Here is a 23,599-nt window from a genome sequence, read left to right as displayed (position 1 = left end):
TGTAGTAATAGATCACGATGAAGGGTCGACTCGACGAGCCCAGGTTGCCATGATTCTGACAGCTTATCAATCAAGAGTTCCTCATAATTAGAAGAACTGCTGGCCTCCTTTCTTCCTCCCCCACCCCAGTACCTCCTGGACTTGGGACCAACAGGAAGGCACAGTAAGATTGCCAAGCAAAGAGGAGCCCAGACATGTGACAGATAGATTTCATGGGGATTTCCTTACTGTATTGGCATGGGTTGAAATTAGTTTTGAGATTAGAAATGGGTTGGAAAACACAGATAATGGGTATGCCTTGCTGTTCTGCTTACAACATATGAGAGGCACTTGATTGTACTAAGCTATGACAAAGAGCAGGAAAACTAAGGTTGAGAAGTTCCCAGGTTTCTTTGGTGCTGGGACTGACTCACTGAGAGTCGTGCCTGTCTTGTACAGGTTTAGTGCCACTTCCAGCCTGAAACGTGAACCTGCCACAACTTCTCTCACTCTGAATACTTTCAAAGTGCAAGAGATTTTCTAAGCCCGTTGACTTTAACCTATCTTTTAATTTTCATTTCATTTTTGCCCTGTCGGCAAGTATTTTTCCTGAAGTACTTCTGGAGCTGATGCTGTGAGTGTCATTTTGACACGAAGGGAAGGATATTCAGATGGGGGCATGAAGTAAACAGGACAGAGATAGATGTAAAGACATGAGGTCCACTAGTGCTCGTTTTCTCTCAAAATTAGGCAACCTTGATAAAGAATTTTTACAATGCAGTGTAGAATATCCTGACTTATTAATTATATCGGGCATACACGTTTTCTAGACTAAAACATTTTCGTACTATTAAGGCTGCATGCTTCTTTTTTTGTAATGTCACACATTCCTCCTTTAAATTGAGCTGGTGTGTGTGAATGTTTTAGCAGGATTAATTTCATCTTCATGGATGTGATTTCCACATGTTGTCCGTGCACCAGATACATATAGCCTAAATCTTATGTGTTTCACTGGAGCGGTGACCTTATGGGGTACTGAGGGAATGTGAACACGTAGTTCTGCTATGGAACATTCTCTCATGTAATGTGAAGAGTCACAGAGTGAGTTTGCTCTCTTCATTTGGGTAGGGAATTAGTATTCAAAACACCCAGACCTTGCTCCTGACTATGACTCACAATGAAGTGACTCAGCTAAGTCACTCGGCTCCTGTGTCTAAGGTTATTCTTGTGGAAATGATGCAAAGATCTTTGGGATTCTTTGATAAAAATGCTGTCTATAAACCAAAAACTTTCTTGTTATTCTTGTTGCACTTATTTTGGAACAATAAGGTGAAGTAATTGTATATATATTTGTTGAACAGTCAGGTCTTAGCACTGCAGGCAAATCTGTAATGTTTTTGCTTTAACAACTGCCAGTTACTCATTTTCAGAGTATTCTTGATAGTAAGTTTTAAATTATAGCAAGTTTTTCATTGATCATAAGCTTCCTTCAGCTTTTCAGAAGAGGTACTGTCTCTTCGAGACAGCCTGATTCATTGCTGGAGGCATCTGTTAAAGGTACTGACTTGTTTTTCCTTACTCCCAGCTTGGCACAACAGCTCTGATGGTAGCATCTTACTATGGCCACATAGATTGTGTACGGGAATTGGTGTTGCAAGGAGCAGATATCAATCTGCAGAGAGAGGTAGGAGAAGTTCAGCGTTCGAACAGGGATTGATTAAATGACTCTTGGTTTATTGCAAATAATAAAAGTGTTGGCCGTTGCTTTTTGCCAATTGCTTCTTTGTCACTTGCTGTGCAGTGCATGTATAAACAGGGTCTGTTCTCCTGAGGACATCAAGGAGTCAGATCTCTGGAGTTTATAATAGAAAATGAGATGCCAGAGGTACATTTGTAAATAATTCATCAAACATTTCCAGCACATCTGGTTGGTGAGGGGCAGTTACATCTGAGATGTAACCCCCCAGGGTTACACCATTTATGCATCTGCAGTTTTACTTATGGGCACAGTAATTTACAGCTCTCTGGATGGGATAAATGATGAGGAAAAGTCCTTTACTTTTTGATTTGCAGAGCCTGGTCATTAAAATGGAGTGGATGCCATTGCTAGCCCGGGGATTATTTTGACTCTGTATGCTTTGGAGTCTCTGCCTCCTAGTCTGAGCCAACTCATCTCTAACAGTCGCCCAGCTTAATCCCCTGTACCATCTCCTGCGTCTCTGCTTTGCATTCAGGGCACCTCTCGCACCATGACAAGCTTGCTTGTGGAAGGGACAACGTCAGCGGCTGATTTTGGGAAAGTGCCTTCCCCTTATACTCTGCGCAAGATGGTTGTGAGGAGTCCCTGCAGCTGCTCTGCTCTGTGTGCTGGCTACGCAGGGGGCAGGATTGCTCTGGAACAACACTTATACTGGTCCCAAGAGAAGAGCAGTTTAAGGAGGGCATGCAGTAACATGGGGTGGCAGCAGGCAGTGCAGGACAGCAGGATGCTCTTCGCTTTAACAGTACAAGCCAATGTTTCTCACTTTCCTTGGTTACGTGGAACTAGAGCATTAATCTCATGCTGACATCTGCAAGTTACTGAGTCGGTGAATGCCACGTTCGATGATATAAGTATCTTTGCACTTACTGGCCTAAACTTGCTCTAACCATGATTGCCAGTGTCTTTCACTGGGGTCCTGTTCCAACAAAACTTGTATTGAAACGTGTCCCTTCCCTTAGGTAAACATTGCTTGAAAAGGAAGGAACAAATGGAAAAGTTGAGAACAGCTTTTTGGAGCTGCTCTTGAGTGTTGCTCAGGATTCAGCAAGCCAACAAAAAGAGAAGTACTGAAGTCCTCCAAAATCACTCTGTTGCAGAGAGGAAGCAAAACAGATGAAGTTTAAGCCCTAAAGACCAGCGGCACTGTTCTGAAACTAAATCAACATGCCCATACCAGTGGTCTTGTACGCTGAAGTTGTTGTGAAGCTTGGGGAGGTGAGAGCCCCGTAAAGGTGTCTGGGAGAGGAGGCTTTGAAATAGTCCTGAGAGGCCATGTGCTATTGTAAAGGCTTTATGCACTGGAGTGAATTTCATGTAGAGCCGAAAGTCAGGAAAGCCTGCATGTCTCCCCTTCCCTTCCCTTCCCTTCCCTTCCCTTCCCTTCCCTTCCCTTCCCTTCCCTTCCCTTCCCTTCCCTTCCCTTCCCTTCCCTTCCCTTCCCTTCCCTTCCCTTCCCTTCCCTTCCCTCCCTTCCCTTCCCTTCCCTTCCCTTCCCTTCCCTTCCCTTCCCTTCCCTTCCCTTCCCTTTCCCTTTCCCTTCCCCTTCCCCTTCCCCTTCCCCTTCCCCTTCCCCTTCCCCTTCCCCTTCCCCTTCCCCTTCCCCTTCCCCTTCCCCTTCCCCTTCCCCTTCCCCTTCCCCTTCCCCTTCCCCTTCCCCTTCCCCTTCCCCTTCCCCTTCCCCTTCCCCTTCCCCTTCCCCTTCCCCTTCCCCTTCCCCTTCCCCTTCCCCTTCCCCTTCCCCTTCCCCTTCCCCTTCCCCTTCCCCTTCCCCTTCCCCTTCCCCTTCCCCTTCCCCTTCCCCTTCCCCTTCCCCTTCCCCTTCCCCTTCCCCTTCCCCTTCCCCTTCCCCTTCCCCTTCCCCTTCCCCTTCCCCTTCCCCTTCCCCTTCCCTCATACTCATTTTTGGGGTCCTGATTTACTCACACGTTAATGACAGAATTTTATACAACTGGTATAAAATATGGGGTTTCCATTCTCCAGTGAGGTTAAGGGAAAGCAGGAGTTGCAGGGCTGGTTATAGCTGCTTGAAGGCTGCTTGGCCGGATGGGGAGCTACCGCTGCGAAAGCAAGGATGACTTACACCAGCAGCGGTCACAGTTTCTGTCAGTGGAGTGTCAAGCAAGGTTCGGCTCTGCCATACTGAATAACTGCCTCCATGGTCTTGCCGCACCCTGTTCCAAATCCATCCCATGCTCCTATTTGTCTGAGGTCGCAGCGGCAGGTGGAATAGGGGTTGGTTTCAAATTGGCTGTTCCTCTGTTGTGCAAGACTGTTCTCACTCTGGGCTTGCTTTCCCTTTCTGATGACTGGGTAGAAGTGAGTGCATCCGAAGAGGTCTATATTAGAAACTCTGTGCAGCAGCCCCACGTGAAACTTGGATTTTACTCAAATGTATGATGCTGGACAGGTTTTTTAGTGCGATGGGAAGAAAACTGACGTAAAATACCTGGTGTCCTCTGGAGTCCTCAAAAGGATCATGTCTTTTCAGCTGACATTCAACTGATGGTGCTCAATACTTTTTCATTTGAAATGTGTGCATGTGTATACTTCAGTCAAGTGTGTAACGTGTGTAATGTGTTTGGGATTTTTTTTAACGCATTTTTTTCCCCACAGTCAGGAGCAACTTCGCTGTTCTTTGCTGCACAGCAAGGCCACAACGACGTAGTGAAGTTTCTCTTTGAATTTGGAGCCTCCACTGAATTTAAGAATAAAGTAAGATGATGGGTCAATTTTTTGCATGCTGATACACTGATTATCAATCAAGGCTGGTTTTTTCCTATTCACGTGAAACATGACATGGCAGTGGGAAGGCGATAAAAGGATTTCCTCACTTGAACATTTGCTGAGTAATGTGAGTAACACAACATATTGTGAAAATACTAACTAGGGACTAGCTTTTACCACCTAGACTTAATGGCATAAGTTGATCCAAGATCAGTCCCTTGACAGTGATACCAGTCTTTCCTCTTAAGCCATCCTCCAGTACAAGAACAAAGGGTCTTTTTGTTCATGTCAGGTAGGATGCCGTTTCAGGTCTATGTGTACTTCACTTGCAAAGGCTGAAATTTTGTCTACATTGGGATGTCCCCGCATACCACCATAGGATACATGAGTATAATGGCTTCAATCTTCCCTGAATTCCCATTTACCCATCTGTGACAGGAAGAAGAAATGCACCTCGCAGCTTCTATTTCTTTCTTCAGGCAGGCCCTTTTTCAAAATCTTCTTAGCATAGCCAGAAGCACAGATGGCAGAGCCTGGGTCTGGTCCGTCACCCCTCATGGGGGGAACAGCTTTAAGAACAGCAGTTCATTATTGACAGCAGTACATCAACTCAGTTTCTTCGCCCAAAGCAGTACTAGCACCTCTGCTTTCAGCAAACAGAACCAAAAGCAACATATTTTCATTAGGTATTCTTGCCCTTGACGTGCTGGCCACATTTTGGAGCAATCCCGTAAGCCGGAGAGGACGCTTGCCAGTCACTTACCCTGGGATCTATAGCGATGTGTTTGAAGAAGAAGGAATAGCTCTTTACCCCACAGTAACCAATTTTTTGAGCTGTTATAGTCTGTGATGTGAATGATTCCCTCAACCCATAACTGCTTTCCAGAGTGCCTGGAAAGGCTTTAGATTTTAAGGGAATTGGTGGAACATCAGAGGCTCAACTCTTTATGCTCCAGGGACTAAAAATCCTGAGGTTTTGTGGCCAGAGTCCACACATGTCCATACAGAATGATTCCGGTACCCCAGGGAGCTACGCTTGTGGTAAGCAACTCTCTGACCCAGCAGCAATCAGTAAATTTAAAAACATGAATGAAATTGTGGCTGTTTAACATGGAGTGCAGCTGTGGAACTTGGCAATGTAGGAGGTTGCAATGTTAAATACAACAGCTGGATTTTAAAGTGCTGGGTAATCTCATGTGGGACAGAATTATTAAGAGAAGCTGCACATTAAAATAAAAGTTGCTTCTCGGTCTTTTATTTCAGGGTATAGCTGAGGGTTAGCAGGATTCAGAAGGATCATCTTCTCTTGCATTCAGCTGTATACTATTGGGCGAGTGAAATTCCATTGTCCTTTGAGTCATCTGGCCACAAAGGCCACAGAGCCCTGCTGAAGGAGCGAAGGTGTCCCAGGCATAGGAAGAGCCTGGGGTACTCACTGCAGCTCAGCATGCAGCTGGGCAGTGGTTTTGCAGGAGGAGGGAAGGCAGTGAATGCAGGAAACTTGGTAAGGAGGGAAGACAGAGGCGGAGTACCTTATTCTGTCTAGAGGGACAGTGCCATTTTCACCATACCCTTTCCACAGCCTGTGAACTAGGAGTTTGTGAAGAGGCCAAGACCTGGCCCAGAAGGTGAGCAGCAGGCTTGAAATTGTCTGATCCTTCATGACAACGTGTGATCTTTTATGAAGCATGCAAAATAGATTGGTGTGAGTCACCAGGGCAGATAAAAGGGAATAAAGATCTAAATGAAAAGAAAATATTCCTGCGTTCAGACACTGCTAATGGCTTCCACCTTTGGACAAATGCAGGTTTGGGCTCTGCAGTTGCTCACCTTGAAATTTTGCTCCCAGCCCCCATATTCCTGCCTGCCTCTTCTGAATTCAGACCTGACCTGGCCTGTGTGGCAGTCCTAAGTATCTTTTAGGCTGCAGATTGCTTTTCCTCTCCAGGCCACAGTTTTCTGCCACTTCCAGTCAAGCTGGTTGTAAGACAACACCAACTCCCAAGGGACATAACATGAAAACTGGCTTGTGATGTGTATGCGAGGCTATTTTCCAGTAGCATCAAGCATGCCTGCCCAAGCACTCCCTCCTTCTCATCACCTCTTCAAGAGGTGTATCAGTCACTTCAGCACTGACAGTATGGACAAGCTGTAGTGCCTGAAAAGGCTCTTAGAAGGCGAACAAAGGATAGCTGAGTTAGAACGACAGTATGCACCTCCCGTTGGCCTTCGAATGTGTTTTTGTATCACTGCAATTTTCTGATTTAATAACGTATTTTTTATAGATTGGAATGATTCAATCAAACCATTGTTCTGTTAACGGGCAACTAAGGTAACAGGCTCCTTCATCCCCCTGAAACCCCAGAAACAATATAGTTGGAAAAATACGCGTTTTTAGGTCAGAGATAAAGCATTTTCTGATGAAGGCACTCAGCAGGGAGGGACTCTGGAAAAGATAGGGCTGATCCTGGCTGCTTTTAAAAGGTATTGCAGAATTAATCAATTTGCAAAGAGCTTTCTATTGTAAATGAAGATGTGGAATTGAAATAAGAAAACAAACTGAGTGTGTCCTAGGAAACAGACACTTTAAAGCAAGGAAATGCAAAGCCCAACGTTTTCTTTTTCATGTACCTCTCTGTGAATTGTAATTACTACATTTGTTACTCATATGCAAGAGTGAGGAGAACTATTTTAATATAGGCGTTCAATTCTTATTACCTGTTGTATCATTAGAGTTGATATTCACTACGTCAGGCAAGGCAACCACGTTCTAAACCAGTGTAATAAGATGATTAGCAATAATCGCTGATGTTGTAAAGAGAATAAACAGTACTACTGAAGGTTATTTTATGTATATATTAAAAAAAAGTATTATTCAATAATATCATTCTACATTGTCCCAGTAGACATCCCTAGAAGTATGCATCATAAATTGAAACATACTCTCTTTCCTTACTCCGAGTCATGTTATAAGCATGTGGCTTCTTAAAAGGGTTTTCATGGTGGCGTGCTTTCTGAGCAGTACCGCAGGTGGAACAGTATGTCAGAGGCTATTTTTCAGCAGGGAGTGATTGCAGAAGATCAGTTCCCCTTCCTTGCAGCATATTTCAGAGATGATAAAACACCGTATAATTTTAAGCTGCTTTCAGGCGATGACAACAGAGGTGAAGGAAGAGGTAGGCAAATAGACAGGGAAGTCTACACCAGATAGGTCTTACTGGGTGCTGCTGTTCCACGTGCTTACATGGGAGATTGGGAGCTGCTGTATGTGTCACCAGTAGGGAGGACAGGCTGTGTGGGGACATGAAGAACGGTTTCAGAGGAAGAATTGCAGAGGTAGCTGAGAGAACTGGCTCCTCTCTGAGCTGGAAAGGTTTGCAGTGAAGGATTACTAGAAGCTAGGAAAACAGGATGTGAGCAAGGAATAAACGCAAGGTGATGTGCCTTCTCTCTGCTGCCGTGGCCCTCAGAGCACCTCTGTGGTTGCTCATGTGTCTCTGCTCCCGCTTGCTGCCCTGCTCAGAGTTTCCAACAGGCTTGCCAGTACTAAAGATGCTGCTTCAGCTTTTTACTCATCTCAGGTGAAGCCAAAAAGGAAAGAGGGAACCAAATGGCTGGAAGGGGTGTTAAAACTCTGTCATTTACTTCCGTCTTTTTTTTTTTTCCATAGCTTGTCTCCCTTCCCTATGGCCTGTAAAACATCGGGGTCTCCAGCTACACCTTGCTGGAGGAAAGTGTAAGAGAAAGCAAGATGGAAGCTCAATAGGGGGGCAAGGGGCCTGAGTTAGCTTTGGAGGCCTGCTTTTTGTTTGGGACCTGTCATTTGGTTCCCTCCAGAAATTATGTTAGTATGAAACAATCTTCTTAAAATAACAGGAGTTTGTTGAGACCACAAGAATTTCAGAAAACAAAAACCAGACCATAAAGCAATAAACAAACTGTTCCTGTGTGCAGCTAGCTGACCATGTCTATGTACTCTCCACATGGGGAGCCTCAGTATGTTTAAGCTTCCTGCCTCCCCGCAGAGGACCTCCGATTTGGATAGCACAGTTTCTCTCTTTACTCACTGGTCTTTCTTTCTCCATTTCCTTCAGGGAAAGATTCTTTAAAAATGTCTCTGGTTTTCGTTTGTAGCCCTTTGATCTGGTAACTCAGTACTCGAGCAAAATGTCTGTCAGCTGGTTGGAGACAGGAAATAGGTTTCCCAAAGCTATTAGCTTTTGCCATTGTCTTTTAAGTGCGTGTAAGGTGTTTTTTAATCCAGGAACCATTGTGGTTGCTTTTGTGTTTTGTTCCAGCAGTCCCTAGTAAATTAGAGTAGTTTAATTTGACAGGAAAGTCTAATGACTCATAGCTATAGAGTAACTTAATTCCACCGACCTGGTTACACACTGTATTTACTCAAATAATCCAGAATTAATACACAATTCTTAGATTGTCACGTAAGAGCTTCACATCTGTGACTTTGCTGACACTCAACCCTTGTTTGCTTTTCAGTGTCATAGGGAGGAAGGGTGCATATGAGTGGTTTAAGAGTAGTTATAGACAGTCCCTGTGGGTTAGTTCAGTCATGTCACAGCTTGAGTTTTTGTGAGGTTATGAGAGACATGAAATAGCACCACAGATTAATAAATTTGATTGGCACTTCCCATTATAAAAAAATCTGTTTGGCCATTCAAGCTGTAACTTCGCTTGTGGATATCTGTCTGTGTGGAAAATTTCAGACAAAACTTTGGAGCTGTTTCAGAGAACAAGGCTGAGGGAAAACAGAGTCTTTTGCCCACATTAGTAACAGCTCTGGAAACCATTTATCTGAAATACTTTAGATATCTTATCTTGTGGAGGAGGGGCTTGAGACTGGGAGAAGGCAGGGAAGGAGAGAGAAGACCTCTGGTGTGGATGACTTGGGGTGTGCATCATCCTTGCACAATGGCATGGTGCCATCCCAGGCAGAAGATAAGAACTTCCTCTCCATATCAGCGTCAGAAATAATGGTAATTTTTGAGTAGGGCACAGTGCATGTAAGATGGCAAGACACACATTTGCTCTCTCAGTTTTTTCGGCTGGCTTGGGGTCAATTGCCAGCAATGCTGAGGTGTTTCCCTTCTCAGATGGCTCCCAGGGGAGTGTCTCTACAAGCAGGATTCGATGCATGTGCCTAGGTCTCCCTTTAGTGGTTATGTGCAGCAACTATAACTGCTTGGGGTTGATCCTACCTGCAGGGATCACTTCTTCAGCAGAAGTAACGGAGCTTTCACTGGTGATCATGGGTTTTGTGTGATTCACACTTCTGCAGTTACCTAGCATGCTTTGAAATGCATCCTCCCTACTCTTCTTCAGGCCAACAATCAACAAACAGGTGAGAGGTAGGACACAGCAGGGCTGAGGTTCTGGCCAAAGAAGAGTAGATGATCAGTAGGCTTTGGAGCAGGGGAAAGGTGTGCTGTCCTTCAATAGGTGGAAGACCTTGGCAGGGGTTGGGGATTTGGCTGTAAAGGGAGGAGACTTGGAGGAGCTTGGAGTTGTGAAGGGAACAAAGCGTCTCGTGGGAAGGCAGAAGACAAGGAACAAAAAGCAGAATTTTCTTAGTTCCCGTCCCTCACTAAAAAAAACCTTAGGAGAAAAATGTTTATAGTGACAGAGCCAAGTTTAAAGATTTATGTGGCAAGACTTGGTACTAAAATTATGAAAGACTCAGTAGCTAGTAACTACAGAACTGCTGTGAGCCAAATTCTGAAAAGCCGTAGAAGTTGCTCTTTTTTTATGGTGATGCTCAGTCCAGCACCTGCCCTCTCAGCTGACTGTACCCATTCCTTTCTTTTTCACAGGATGGAGGTACTGCTCTTCTCGCTGCTTGTCAGTACGGGCATGCAAAAGTAGTGGAAACTCTGTTGAAGCACGGTGCCAACATTCACGATCAACTTTATGTGAGTTATTTGACGCAGATAATATTGACAACACTGGTGGTGGAACAAATGTGCTGTTGGTTGGACAACGGTGGATACTCTGGCTCCAGCACAGAGAAGCATTTGCCAAATGTTGTGGGTTTATAGTACTCTACTCTTCTGAGATACTGATTTTGTTAACTGTCTGCTTTTCATGATCTCGGGAGAAGTCGCACAAAATCAGAAAAGATGTTTTGGCTGCCTTTTGGTTCATTATCTGTATGAGGGATATGTACCAAATCTGGATCGGATTTGTCCTATCCATTAGCCTTGAACAAAAGACCTTGTTATGTTCTACCACAATTTGTACTGCAGACAGAGGAGCGAATAGCTATAAAGCCCCTGAGGTACTAGAGAATCAGTTCGCCAGGTTTATACCAGAAAGAGGAGTAAAAGTTAAAATCTTTAACTCTTCAAATATCTTTAAAATATTCTTTTAAATATCAGTTAAAATTATGTTGTTTGGTATTTGTGCATCTCTAGCTTGTCAGTGTTTCGGGCAAAGAATGGTTAAAATCGCTGGACTGACGTTGTTTAGTTGACTTCAGAAAGCTGGATTGAGCCAATGAAGCACTGGATTTAATTTACTCCTACAGAGACACAAATAAGTTGAGCTTTTCAGCATTCAACAGAAATGAGCGGCAGATTTTCCCTCCACTTCCCATCACTCTTTCCTACCCCAGGGCACTCAAGACTGACAAAAAGGAAGTTGTTCTCCAGGGATATACGTGGGGTTTTTTTCAGCTGTTTCCATGGGGTTTGGATTTGCAGGATGCTGTCACGCTTAGGTCCCTGAGCATATGTGGGAGGCAAGGGCTGGTGACCCCAGAAGCCACCGGCGTGCTAGGGGCTGTGCCGTGGTCGCACAGGGTGTCCCCACCTCTGTGCTGCCCTCACCCTGCGTTTACAAAGGGTGCCCCACCTCGCGGCCGTGCAAATAGCAATTGCCTTTCTGATCTGAGGGCAGTGATTCATACCGCGGCACAGTAATCCCAGGGGTTACCACTCAGTTTAAAAATAGCCACGTTGCCACACCTGCAGACACTTACCTAGAAGTAAAGAGAGTAAAATAACTTCCTTGTTGGCTCTCCTGGAAATAAGCAATATTTGCAATTGCATTTAGAGATGTATTTTTATTGCTTACAGGCACTGAGCAAAACCAGTCAGAAACAGCTGCTTAATGAAATAAGAACACAATCTCTTGAAAATGAGCGTTAGCCTGGCTCCTGGTGTGGGACATTGCCAAGCTGCATTTGCAAAGTGGTATCTGGCTAACAGTTTTCACTGGCAGGCGGCCAAATGAGAGGGATGCATTTCAGTATTCCTCCCCAAACCATCAAGATAGATGTTATCATCTTAAACTGACTCATGTGAGGGGTAGAGGAGAAGACCAGAGAATATCCTAACTAAATAGTACTTCTTGCAGAAATATGTTATAGCCTCAAAACAGCTTTCTCATTACAGCATCAATTCAAGTGCAAAAAACCTAAGGACTTCAAAAATGTTTGGGTGATAGGGAACCCGAGGTTCTCCATCTGGATCGATGCTACGATAAAGAACTCTCTTAATATTACACAACCTTGTTTACTTTCTAAATGGAAATGTTCCCACTATACCTGTCTCTGGAGGACGCCTGCAAAGGCCCTGATACCATCACCCTATTTCATGTACTCACATAGCAACCAGAGATAACAGCCCCTCAGAGGGCCCAGGGTGTGCATTTGTAGTGCCAGCAGACACCTCTGCTGTTTACCAGGACATTTGTCTTTAAATCAAGGTCAAACATTCTAGATTCAGTCCCTGGGGCACTATATTCAGCTCATGCTTCACTAAGTCAGTGCTGAGTTTTGCAGGAAGAGGAGTAGCTAAGCAGTATCTCTCGGCAGAAAACAGCATTCGGTCCCAACATAGTGACATGCCAACAAGGTCAACAACGCGCTTCCGCTAAAATGCCCTGTATTTTGTGATAAGCATATGCATGAGTTGGCATGAGATGTGCACTTGCACATCTGAGATGCAGTGATGTCATTCATGTCTCTGTTTAATCTAAAAGAGTCTCCCCTCCAGGGAAAACTTGCTCTAGCACATTCTGTGCTGAGTGCGGTGGGTACAGGATGGGTAATCACCTGTCCCACCCTCAATGCAGATTTCCTCTTCTAGTTGGTTGGATGGATTATAGTGCTGTTTGAAAAATTTTCATCAAAAAAACTTAATGAAATATAACTTTTAATTTTTTTTCCTAAGGAAGAGGTTTCTGTGAAAGACATGTTGAGGAAAAATAAAATCCCATTATTGGTTCACAATTTGTTCTTTCACAAGCTTTTTGCAGGAAAATGCTTGTTTCTGATAGGGCTATGAGATACTCTGTCTTGCATGCGCTACTTTTACATTATTATATTACAGGTGAGGGTTTTTTCCTACAAGATGTGCCAGAGCAGTGGCATGGTAGTTGCTGGGGTGGCACAGTAGTATTGCACAGTACTTACTCCTTCAGCCTCAAGGGCAGACTTCAGTGCTGGAGTCTCCAGTCTTGCAAAGTACTTGAGCATGTTTTCACCGTGTGTCTGTGTAGTAGAACGCTTCTGCATGAACGTATAAAAGCTAAATGAAATGTAAATGTATATTGCTATACAGGAATTAGTTTCTAGTTATGTAGATCAATGCTTCAATGAACTAGTCTCTGAGTATTCCAGACCCAGGATTTAATACTGGGTTTGATATATGATGGGACCAGTACTTGTGCATACCAAATTAAAATGTTACCATAGTTTGTCATGAACTAGACTTTGGATTTTGGTAATTATTTCTTGAGTATGGCTGTACATCTGCTGTTACAATGCGTAATGGCTTAAGAATGAGAACTTGATGCAGTTTGGTTTGGTTTTGTGTGGAAAAATGGCGTCATTTCAACACAGCGTAAGCTGGATGTATTTGTTCTTAGGATGGAGCTTCTGCAATTTTCCTGGCAGCACAAGGAGGCTATCTGGATGTCATCCGATTGCTGCTTTCCTCAGGAGCAAAGGTTAACCAGCCACGGCAGGTAAGCTCAACACTTCAGGGCAGAGCTGGGGTCTAATTTTTTACAGTTATGAAAAATTAACACTGGAATTTTCTCCGGTCATCAGGTTCCCACGGAGGTGTTTCCCTGGAAGGCAGATTGCAGCTGTGCCTGCATTCGTGTTTTAGTTCAGATGGCTAAGGCGGTTTTGAAGCGAGTAGCCCAGTCATTTCTGCTTGCGTGCAAGCGAGACTGTTTCTAGAAGTGAAACTGGGAGCCCTGTTCTAGGTCTGCACCAGTTACACCTACACCCTAAAGCAGATCACAGCGCTGACTGATCCTTTGAACAGGTTTGAACCACATGCACAGCTGGGCCAGGGACCAAACTGAATAAAATAAAACCCTCCAGCTGTATGTGGTGTTGATGCAAGGGCCTTGCACTACCTCTTGCAACTAGTGATCTGCTTCTGTTGAACCAAGTTGTTTGTGAAGGTCAGCATACACAGCCTACCACATCTCTGCATTCTTTTGGAAATCCTTGGAAAAGCTTTCCAAAATCTGGTATCTCTAGCAGGAGACAGTCCTAAATTCGGTATAATGAAATCACCAGGCCTTCAGTACTGCAGCTTCGGTGTCGAAGCTGATCTTTGACAAAAGCTTTTACTTTTAGTTTTACTCTGTGACACCCTGTACTCTGAAACTCAAGCATGAGTGTTATCTTCATCTCTGGAAGTTCTTGACACTTGTGGAAAGCCGTGCTGTGCCCGTTGCCAGCTGGTTACTCTAGTGGGCCTGATCCTGCAAACGCATATGACCAGTGACAACTGTAAGCATGAAATTAGCTCCTCTGTAGGCAGTGGGGCTGCTGTTTGATCATTAAACCATGTGTATGAGCTAGATTTGTGGCTGGTTCAGAGGTCCCTGGTAGGGGGCTAAGGGCTAGATCCACCTTGCATCACTGTATCCTGGTGTTAGGCAAGGGTGCAAGAGACTGCCTAGGTGTTGAACTGTGGGACATGTAAGCATACGTGGTGTACAGAGACACATAAAAGCTCACTTGGTTTCCAAAAGAGGGTTCCTTAATTGTTTAGCTGGTTCTCGACTCTAAAATCAGTGCTTAAACAGCGCATTTAGATGCTGCTTTGAGTAGCCAGATGCGGGAGTTGCACAGCTAGCTTTACTGCCAGCATGTAGAAATGTCTGGTTAGAGACAGGGCTTCCCAGGAATCTTTTCCTGCTTTGAGAGAGCCTCCCCTGTGGTCTGCTGAAAGCCTGCAGGCAAGGTAGCTGTCCTGGGTCTTCACTGCACATTTTAAATTGATGGGGTAAGGTCTTGTCCTTGTAATCAGTCATGTGTGTCTGCCAGGAGGCTGCGATCACTGACTGCAGCAAGTAAAAAATCAGCAAGCAGGAGCAAATGAATGTGAAAGCTGTAATAACAGTGGACAACGTGGCATGTGACAAGCTTTGCCAGGTATTTTCAGTATTTCCTTTCATCTACACCAAAAGCCTCACAAATCATAGCCTGGCAGCAGAGATTGATCTATATGACTTCTGCTGCATCTGTAGGTCTGTATAGCCTCCTTGCTGCTCCTGTAGCGTAAGGAAATTGGATTGGTATTTTATGTGCCTAAAGTAAAGTAATTTTCCTGCTGCCTCTTCCCCGACCTCTCCAGCACGAGAGCTGTGCTGGCAGCTACTCCCTGGACTGATGCTTTAGCTGCTCCTAGGCTGCCTCCACACTGTCTCCCAAGATCAAGATTAAGAAGTGTTAAAAGCTGCTAATTAACACTGTCTAAAAGATCAATGTAGGAGGATAGCCCAAGGTATGCATTAATGCCTTTTGAGTTGGTCAAAATAAAGCTGGGGAGCCTTAGAGTTAGCTGAACCATGTTGCCATAAGAACTGCACTCTGCTGACCATAGTTACAATGCACCAGCTAATTCTTTCTGACAATATTTTTTTAGCTCTCTAATCCAATTTCTACAACACAACGTTTTATGAGGAATTTTTAAATCTTAGTTGAGGCAAAGACTTGACTCTGCGTGAATGTTCCTCCTGGCTCTGTTTCATCTCCGGCAGGATGGGCTTGCTTTGCTTCAGGGTACCTCCGATCCCTGCTAAGATTATGCCTGGATAAGTCAGTGGCATTTATGTTTGGGCCCACTGTAATCTGAAACATTTCCTTAACAAATGGAACATTTTTACTGTTTAATTAGTAAAGTAATGGTTGGATGGACTTCAGTCTCTTTCTTGCTAACAAACAAATTTGTACTTTGTTCGAAAGGGGCATGTTGGTCATGAGGAATGTAGCTCTAGATGGGGCAGTTTCGATGCCAGATGACTTACTGTCAGTAACAAACCACACTGCTCTCACTCCTGTAGACAACTTTTCTAAGCAACAGAACATCAAATACAGGGCTGCAGACTGCCAGGCGTGAGTTCATGCTTCTCCTTCCTCATGGTATCCAGGTTTTCCTCTCTACCTTGTGAATTTGGGGGCTTAATTCATCTGCCTGAGTGCAGGCACCTGCCCTGTATGTCTCCTCCTGCTGCGCCAGTGGGCACCAGTTCCCCTTAGGTCTCATTACCCATCTCCCAGTCCCACAGGGGTGCTCCTGACACCGTAGAGAATCTTGGATGGTGCTGCCTGTCCGTGTGCAGGCCCTTCAGCTTAGCTCTCACAAGACTGAATAGTGAAGCTTCCTGGCAAATTTCTTCCCTGGCAATGTTACTCCTCTTGGATTTTAGCCGCCTTCTGTTCTTTCTGACATTGTGGAGCCGGGCAGGAATTCTTTTGTCATCTTTTTGTCTAGACAGAGCTGGGGGCAGTGTCTGAAGCCTGGTGTGGGAGACGTTTCTTTGCTTCTATAACTCAAAAACAAAGCGAGAAAATCGTTTGCCAATGAATTTTACCCTCTCTTTTGGCAGCCTACGTCCCAGCAGGCTTTAGCCTGACTGGCTAAGCAGATTCAAAGTACTTTGAAAATTAAGATGTTTTTCTTAACACACGATATGCAATCACACATATGTGTAAGCCAGGAAACCTGTATAGAGTATAGACTTCAGACAAGCAAGCAATTTCTTATTAAGAAGAATTCAGCTGGTGTAGTGATGTGAGTGGACTGACGTGCAGAACAGAGAAGATTATGCTGAGTAGCCTGAGAGTAGGGACTCTCTGTCCCTGGAAGTCCTTACTGGGAACTCCAGCAGTATCTCACCTCCCACCCTAATCTGGCCCTTTCTAAAACTCCAAGCTACCAGCACACATTGAGGTTCAAAGCTGCAAAGCAAAATCTTTGGTTAATAAGCGAGAGAAAGAGCATCAGAAATTCCAGTCAGAGTATGTTTGGAACAGCTGGACATAATGAGATAAAATTCATATCTATTAGCTTGTAATCGATACAGAAATAAGCACAGCTCAAAAACCTATGGGGTGTTTAACATTGTTCTAGGAATGTAGTGGTCTACAGTCTGTAGGGTGGGCCGAGGGACAAGAAAAGTAAAGTAGTTTTTGAACTGTCTTTCCCAGTTCTTGCTTTCTTCCTGACTCATCTCCGAGCCCTAATACCTGTTTACAAAGGAATTCTCGTGTGGCCTCTCAGTACAACGTAATATCCCTTTTGCACCATACACCAACACGAAAATAGCCAGAAATCTCATCTACTCCATATAAATATTACACACGTTTGCATAAACACGCCTGTGAGATGCTGTTTGCTTAAGAGAGAGAAGCTGACAATAGCCAATGTGAACCCACCATCAACTTCGTCATCTTTTTTCTCGTCAGGCTACGTCCTCCAAAACAGCCACTTTTTCTCACAATGTATTCTTGCCTCTAGCCTGTAACTGAGATACTGAGGATAATGTCTGCCAGCAATACTGTTAAGGACAGTCAGTGGTAACAGTGATGTTCCCCAACACTTGTGTTTCCTCCTGCTCGTTTTCATTTGTACCTGAAAACAGAAGTCGTTCTTACAAACTTCACTGTGAGTAGAAGAAAGCTGCTGTGTTCCCGGTGCTGTGCTTGTGCTTGCATTTCTTGTGTAAATAGAAGCGTGGATTTGCACAGCGTTGGTTCTTCATGCAGATTAAATTCTGGAGGCTGCTCTCAGATATTTTCCAAGTTTCATAGGCTTTTTCAATGCCCCTGTTGCTATTTTCTAGAGCCCTCTGGTGGGGGGAGATTAGAAAAAATAGGAAGTGTCAGGTTGCTGGTAGGGAAAACGCTACAGATTGGAGAGGGACAGTTTTTGCCATCATGCTAACATTGCATATGCTGTATACAAGAGAGCCTTTGTTATTTTTGAATCACAAAGAACACTAATTGTATTAACAGGATATATACTAGAATGAGGCCAGTCGCTAATTTCAATGAGTTAATTTCTAGAGAAAGATACAAGAGTGGGCAAAGATCCTGTTCCTCACTATTTGAGAAGGCTGAAGGTCTCAGGACGTGCATTTCCTCTTCCTCAGAATCAGAAAAAGGGAAGCCAGAGTATTATATCAAAGGAAGAAACAACTTTTCTGTTTCTTCCAAAGGGTTAAGTCAGTAGCCCATAGAAAGCAGAGAACTGGTTCAGCAATGGTGACAGTGGATTGCGTGAACAAGTCATATGAATCTCCAGTTGGCACCGAGGAGAGAGATTGCTTCTTTGATCAAGGTGGAAGTATCTTATTTAAAGTAAAAAGTTGTTTTCTTCTGAAACTTCTCATTAAGGCTCTTTTGGAAGCCCCAGTATATTTTGCCTTCCATTTTCCTGCCAAGTCTTCAGGCTGCTGAGGGTGGCGAGGGGAACTGGCAAGCGCTGAAGGCAGAAGCAGGCACCCTGCTGCGTGGGGGCTCACTTTTGTGTTAAAGTCCATACAGGCAAAGCCTTTTGGTAAAAGCCCTGAGAATCAGTTTGGCACCACATAACCACTGGAGTCCTCCTGTAGTCCGGAGAATCAGGCTATTTAGAAGCAAAAGGAGGAAAAGACACAAAACAGAGTTCTAATTGAGGTGAGAAATACTTCTAGTGCTTCAGCTCACCTTTGCCTTCAGGATGGAAATCAATCACAAAGTTTAGTTTATTCTGAATGCGCATTTTATTTTGTGAGGCTTTCTGCTCAAATAATGATTGCACAGCATGATTTTTCCAAACCAGATTGTTTCATGCTGGATTCCTCGATAACTGCCTTGCTTTCTAGTGGTGTTCCAGAAGATCAAATTTGTGAAAGACTCACCGTCACTGTAAGGCAGGACGGTTTTACCAGATTCCCTGAGGGTGGATAATATAACTTAATATTGAAAGTTGGTGATCATCTTGCATGGCTCCTTAGCTTCTACAAACAAGTTCCACTCCATATGTTCTGCAGAGACCCAGCTGCAGAATCTGCCCATGCACGCCCGTGCCTGTATCTTCTGTTACGTCTAGGCACCTAGAGTTCAAAGTGCTCAGGATACCTTTGGCCTTTACATTTCAAACTTCCCTATGTATTTTACACACGACTGGTAAGCCAAAGGGGGCTTCACCTTGTTCACACAGCAAAGCACATTTCAGGCCAACTGTGCAAAAGACAGCAACTAAGCGTGGCTCTACTCCACAACTGGAGCAGTTCTGACTTGATCCACCGAGGTCCCACGTGCTTTTGGAAGCAGCTCTGCATATGTCTGTCTGTGATGCAGGATTTAGTTGAGGAATTGAAGAATGTCTGTTCCAGTAGGTAGACTTGGGCGGTAAAATACCAGGGAGCATCAGATCTCGAAGTGAAACCATTAGCAGTCTTTTTTTTTTTCTGCAGGACGGGACGGCTCCCTTGTGGATTGCATCTCAGATGGGTCACAGTGAGGTGGTGCGAGTAATGCTGCTCCGGGGAGCTGAGCGAGACGCCGCCCGGGACGTGAGTAGCATTTCTTCCTGCACTCTGTCTGCAGCTTAAGACCCCCTAGCTTTTTCTGAGGCTGCAAGTCTGCCTGAATGAGGGCTGGTGTCCCCAGAGTCCATCCTGTTTGCCAGGTTGTAAAGTCCCACCACAGGCTCCCTTTTTCCTGTTGTGTCTGGAACAGGTTCCTGGAAGGACCTTCTGGAATAAGGGAATGGAAATGTCCATATAAATGAGAGACAAAGATGATGTATGCTGTCACTGGTTCATTTTACCCTTAAGTTTTCACCTGCCAGAGGAACAGTCCTCCAGACGCCCTAAAACCAGCAGCATATGCTGTGGAGGTGCCTCCTCAAAGACAATGAGCAGAGGAGACCCTCCTCTCAGAGCCGTGGAGGAGAGTGGGTGTTTCCCTCCAGCCAAGGGAATGCAGGTAAAGCACTGGTAACAACTGAACTGACCTTCCTCTCTCTTTTAAAGGACGGTACAACTGCTTTACTGAAGGCTGCCATTAAAGGGTACAACAACGTGATAGAAGAGTTGCTGAAATTCTCTCCCACGCTTGGCCTGCTAAAGGTTAGTTGTGAAACATGCAGATTTTTAGGCAGAAACTTAGGAAGGCAAAGGGTCCGATGAAAGACGTGGCGTTTACGACTATGCCAGCAGAAGACGATAAGGACCTTGAGCCCAAAAAAGTCAAGAGAAAACCAAAATTACCTTACTTAGCCTTTAATGCCACACACAAAGGAATCTTTTCAAACAAAATGGTGAATTTTATTTTTTTGAATGAGGAAGCACATTGTGTCATAGCAGGAATTCTTCTGCTTTTTGTCATCTGATTTTATTTCTACTATATGTGTATTGGTCTCGATGGTACAGTTTTTGGCATTGTACCCTGCCCTCCGTTGCATTTAGTCAGCAAAACAGTGTCCTAAGAGATCTGTTGTGAGACGATTCTCTGCTTGATTTTGTTTTCCTCTGAATTCAAAAAGTGACTTGAGAAATAACAGATATTTGGAAGCTGCTTTTTAATAGCTGATCTAATTTTATGTGCCTATAAATCACATACTTTGATAGCCTCTGTGCATGCAACTAATTTCCAATTTGATGTACTCAAATCCAGGTGACATTACCTCAGTTGGTAGTTACAAGTACGAAATAGCTTCCACGTTTATTTGAACTGTCAGTTTGCAGCCACAAACAAAAGGCCAGCCGTAAAAAATCACCATTCGGCTGTCTGACGTTGAGACCATTAAGCAGATAAAATGCACAGATGGTTTCCCTTACTGCTTCTGCTTCTGTTTCCCTTGCTAACGGCTGATTTTGCCAGGCAGAAGCAAGTGCTGTGTTCATTTCACCTCTAATCTATTGACAAGGGTAATTTTTAAAAGGAAATATGGCTGTGGTAAAGTGAACTTGACTCTCATTTTTATTAAAGCATTTACCATCACCTCCTTCATAGCCCACTAGCCTGCCAGCACCCTGTCTAAATCAGACCTAATCTCTTCTATTTTACTTCTTTCTTGTCCTAAGTTAGTTCTTTGCAAACATTTATATTTCACTGCCCTTTGCTTTCTTCCCACGCACGATCCAAACTTCTCCGTTGGTATTTTCTAGAACGGGACCTCTGCTCTCCACGCAGCCGTCCTGAGCGGCAACGTGAGGACAGTGGCTCTGCTCCTCGAAGCCGGAGCGGACCCGTGCCTGAGGAACAAGGTACGTCCTGGCACGCCGTCCCAGGCGGGAAGCGGGTGGGGAGCACTGAGCAGCGGAGCTGTGTGTGCCACGGAGGCGGTGGCAGCCCATGTCTCTGTGCTCGTCCATGGTTGCCTCTTGATCCTCTCCTGAAGCACCACCCTTTGGTCCATTCGTTTCTGCATACAAGCATCTACAAGGGTGCTAGGCAGTGCCACTGGTGATGCTGGTTCTTGCGAAGTTACATCAGTCTGGGAGTAACCAGTCATGGGCTAGCTAGGTTGTACTTCAGGGGAGCAGTTACTGTTTTGATAAGCCATAAGCTAAGGAGGGTGTTTCTGCAGCAAGAGAAATGTGTATCTGGATGCCCTTGATAAGAAAGCTTGGTTAGAATTCAGCTCATTGCCAATATAAAAAAAATCCCAAATTACATGTGTCTTTCCCATATCTTACTGTAAATCTGTTAGCTTACTGAAATAGTTTCATACTCTTTTTATAATAGCAACTTTTCTGCAGAAAACTTGTCTTGGTTTTATTCCGTAAAGTGTTTTAACATTACATGTTTGATAATTTCCATGAAAATGTCTTCATCTGAGTTGTGTTTATGAACTATTTGCCACTAGTATTTGATATCCAGCTGGGCTTGTTAAGCTGTGAATGGGCGGTGGTCTGGTATTTACTTCTCGTTTATGGCTGGCTGAATGAAAGTTTGTAATACAAGTAATTCAGCACAGGCCTTCTGAATGTTTTGGCCGTTTAATATAAAATCTGTGTCCGTTATTTCTGTATCATTCCACTTGATGGCAGCAGAGTCAATGCCTCGCATAAGTAGTTCTCATTAATAGGCATTTTGTTTTGATAACTATTTTCCAGTGTGCAAGATTTTTCTGCTACTGCTGGTTATTTGCAACAGGAGGGTGTGCAGTATAAGAAAGTCTGTGGTTGTAACCTCTCCTACTGGTTTGTTTGTTTGTTTGTTTGTTTTAAATAACATGCAATTTGGCACAACAGAGTACATTGGCAGGATAGAATTACTGATTTTCAGAAGTAGCTTCATTATAAATACTTTGTGTTACCAAAATTGTATTAAAAAAATACAGAAAGCCAAACTCTGATGTTCTATTACCAGTCCTACAGAACAGCACTATTTCATAGCAATTAAAGTACTTCCTTGGGGTTTTATGGACTTTGGTACTTAAAGACCTGCCTCATCTCCCCCCAAAAATCAGCAGCTATGCTCTCTATTACTTCTGTGGCAGAAGCATAGGGAGTCCATTTAGCCTGGACAGTCAGCATGAAATAAGATGACCACTCAAATCCCACACTGGGATTATTTTGAAGACATAAGTGAGACTTGCACACTGAAAGGTGATTTCTTAAGGTATCTCCAACAGTGATGGAGTCAACACTGGAATAAACACATCATTATAATGCCCAGTACCATCTTCTTTAGAATTTAATGCTTTTAAACCACGTTTTGGAAATACTTGTTAATTTCTGATAACCTCAAGGTTTTTTTATTCCAGGCAAATGAGCTGCCAGCAGAACTAACGAAAAATGAACGCATCCTCCGCCTCCTCCGCACGAAGGAGAAGCAAAGGAAAAGCTAATGCAGCCCCGTGGCAAACGTGGCTTGACAGGGACGCGCCCTGACCGCCGTAGCATGACAGTAAACCTAGGTTGCCCGAGAAGGGCTTGTTGGAACAGTTTGCAGAACTGATTAGCCTCTCCAGTACACGCTCCCTGAACGCACGAGGCCCTTGCCGCGGGCCGGGGCCTCCGCCTGGCATGGCTGAACGCAGGGTTTGGCCTGGGAGCTGCGTTTGCCCTGCAGCCTGGCCTGGGCTCCAAGGTCCCCGCCGGCCCCAGCACCGACGCTTGCCCCGCCGTGCCTGCAGCGTACGCGGCTGCGCCCGCGCAAGCGCTCCCGCCGTGGCAGACACGCGTCCCCGTACCGGCACGGCCGCACACCTCCACGGGGTGCCGCGGGCCGCACGGGTGGGTCGGGAGCACTCGGCCCTTGTGTCGAAGGGACGCCCAGGCCTCACAGCCGTTTGGATGCAGTTGGTCCTGGAGCAGCCCCGCAGTGCCGCTGCCCTCCCTTTGCTGGCAGCGCGAGCTCGGACCGTTCCTCTCCACCTCCAAGTGCCGCGTGGGGCTAGAGGTGAGATCCCACCTGCGACATCCCAACAGGAAAAGTCCTCCTGCCGGCCCAGGGCCTTAGTAACATTTTGGCTACTACGTGAAGCTCCGTAAAAATTATCCAAAGCATTACAAATTATGCCAAAAGCTACCGACCAAACAATAAGCAAGGAGGTGTCCTCCTCAGCTGTAGAATCTTGATCTGTCAGTCTCTCCAGCAACAGAGTCACAGTGGAGCAGTTGATAGCGTTCTGCCATGTGTACGCAGCGCTGTGGGGATCCATCCCCCACCCGACAGTCTGCTTACACGCATTTTTGTGGGTAGGGGAGGACCAGTTGCTGAGCAAACCAACCAAGGTATATCAATCACTGGCACAAGTACATCGGAAATTTAGCTGCCGGGCACAACAGCACAGATGCTATACGAGCGGCATACGTGTGTTCTGCACATGCACATACGTGACACTATGGTTTAGTACCCACAGCTAC

The 23,599-nt window shown here is 44.8% G+C and overlaps 1 protein-coding gene across 2 annotated transcripts in view; it reads left to right on the top strand.

The window, feature by feature from the left end:
• Window positions 1-22,578, top strand: part of ANKRD29 (ankyrin repeat domain 29) — a 28,345-nt gene extending 5,767 nt beyond the window's left edge. Inside the window, exons 3-10 of one of the 2 annotated variants that reach the window (XM_086472710.1) lie at window positions 1,565-1,663; window positions 4,355-4,453; window positions 10,294-10,392; window positions 13,352-13,450; window positions 19,193-19,291; window positions 19,754-19,849; window positions 20,891-20,989; window positions 22,495-22,578. In XM_086472710.1, coding sequence (XP_086328836.1) covers window positions 1,565-1,663; window positions 4,355-4,453; window positions 10,294-10,392; window positions 13,352-13,450; window positions 19,193-19,291; window positions 19,754-19,849; window positions 20,891-20,989; window positions 22,495-22,578 — 774 coding nt within the window. The remainder of the gene's footprint in view (window positions 1-1,564; window positions 1,664-4,354; window positions 4,454-10,293; window positions 10,393-13,351; window positions 13,451-19,192; window positions 19,292-19,753; window positions 19,850-20,890; window positions 20,990-22,494) is intronic. The other variant, XM_086472712.1, reaches the window with a different exon arrangement.
• Window positions 22,579-23,599: the final 1,021 nt, after the last annotated feature.

Source organism: Leptosomus discolor, chromosome 13 (genome assembly GCF_034619465.1).
Source record: "Leptosomus discolor isolate bLepDis1 chromosome 13, bLepDis1.hap2, whole genome shotgun sequence".
Taxonomy (NCBI): domain Eukaryota; kingdom Metazoa; phylum Chordata; class Aves; order Leptosomiformes; family Leptosomidae; genus Leptosomus; species Leptosomus discolor.
This window is presented reverse-complemented; position numbering and strand designations above follow the sequence as displayed.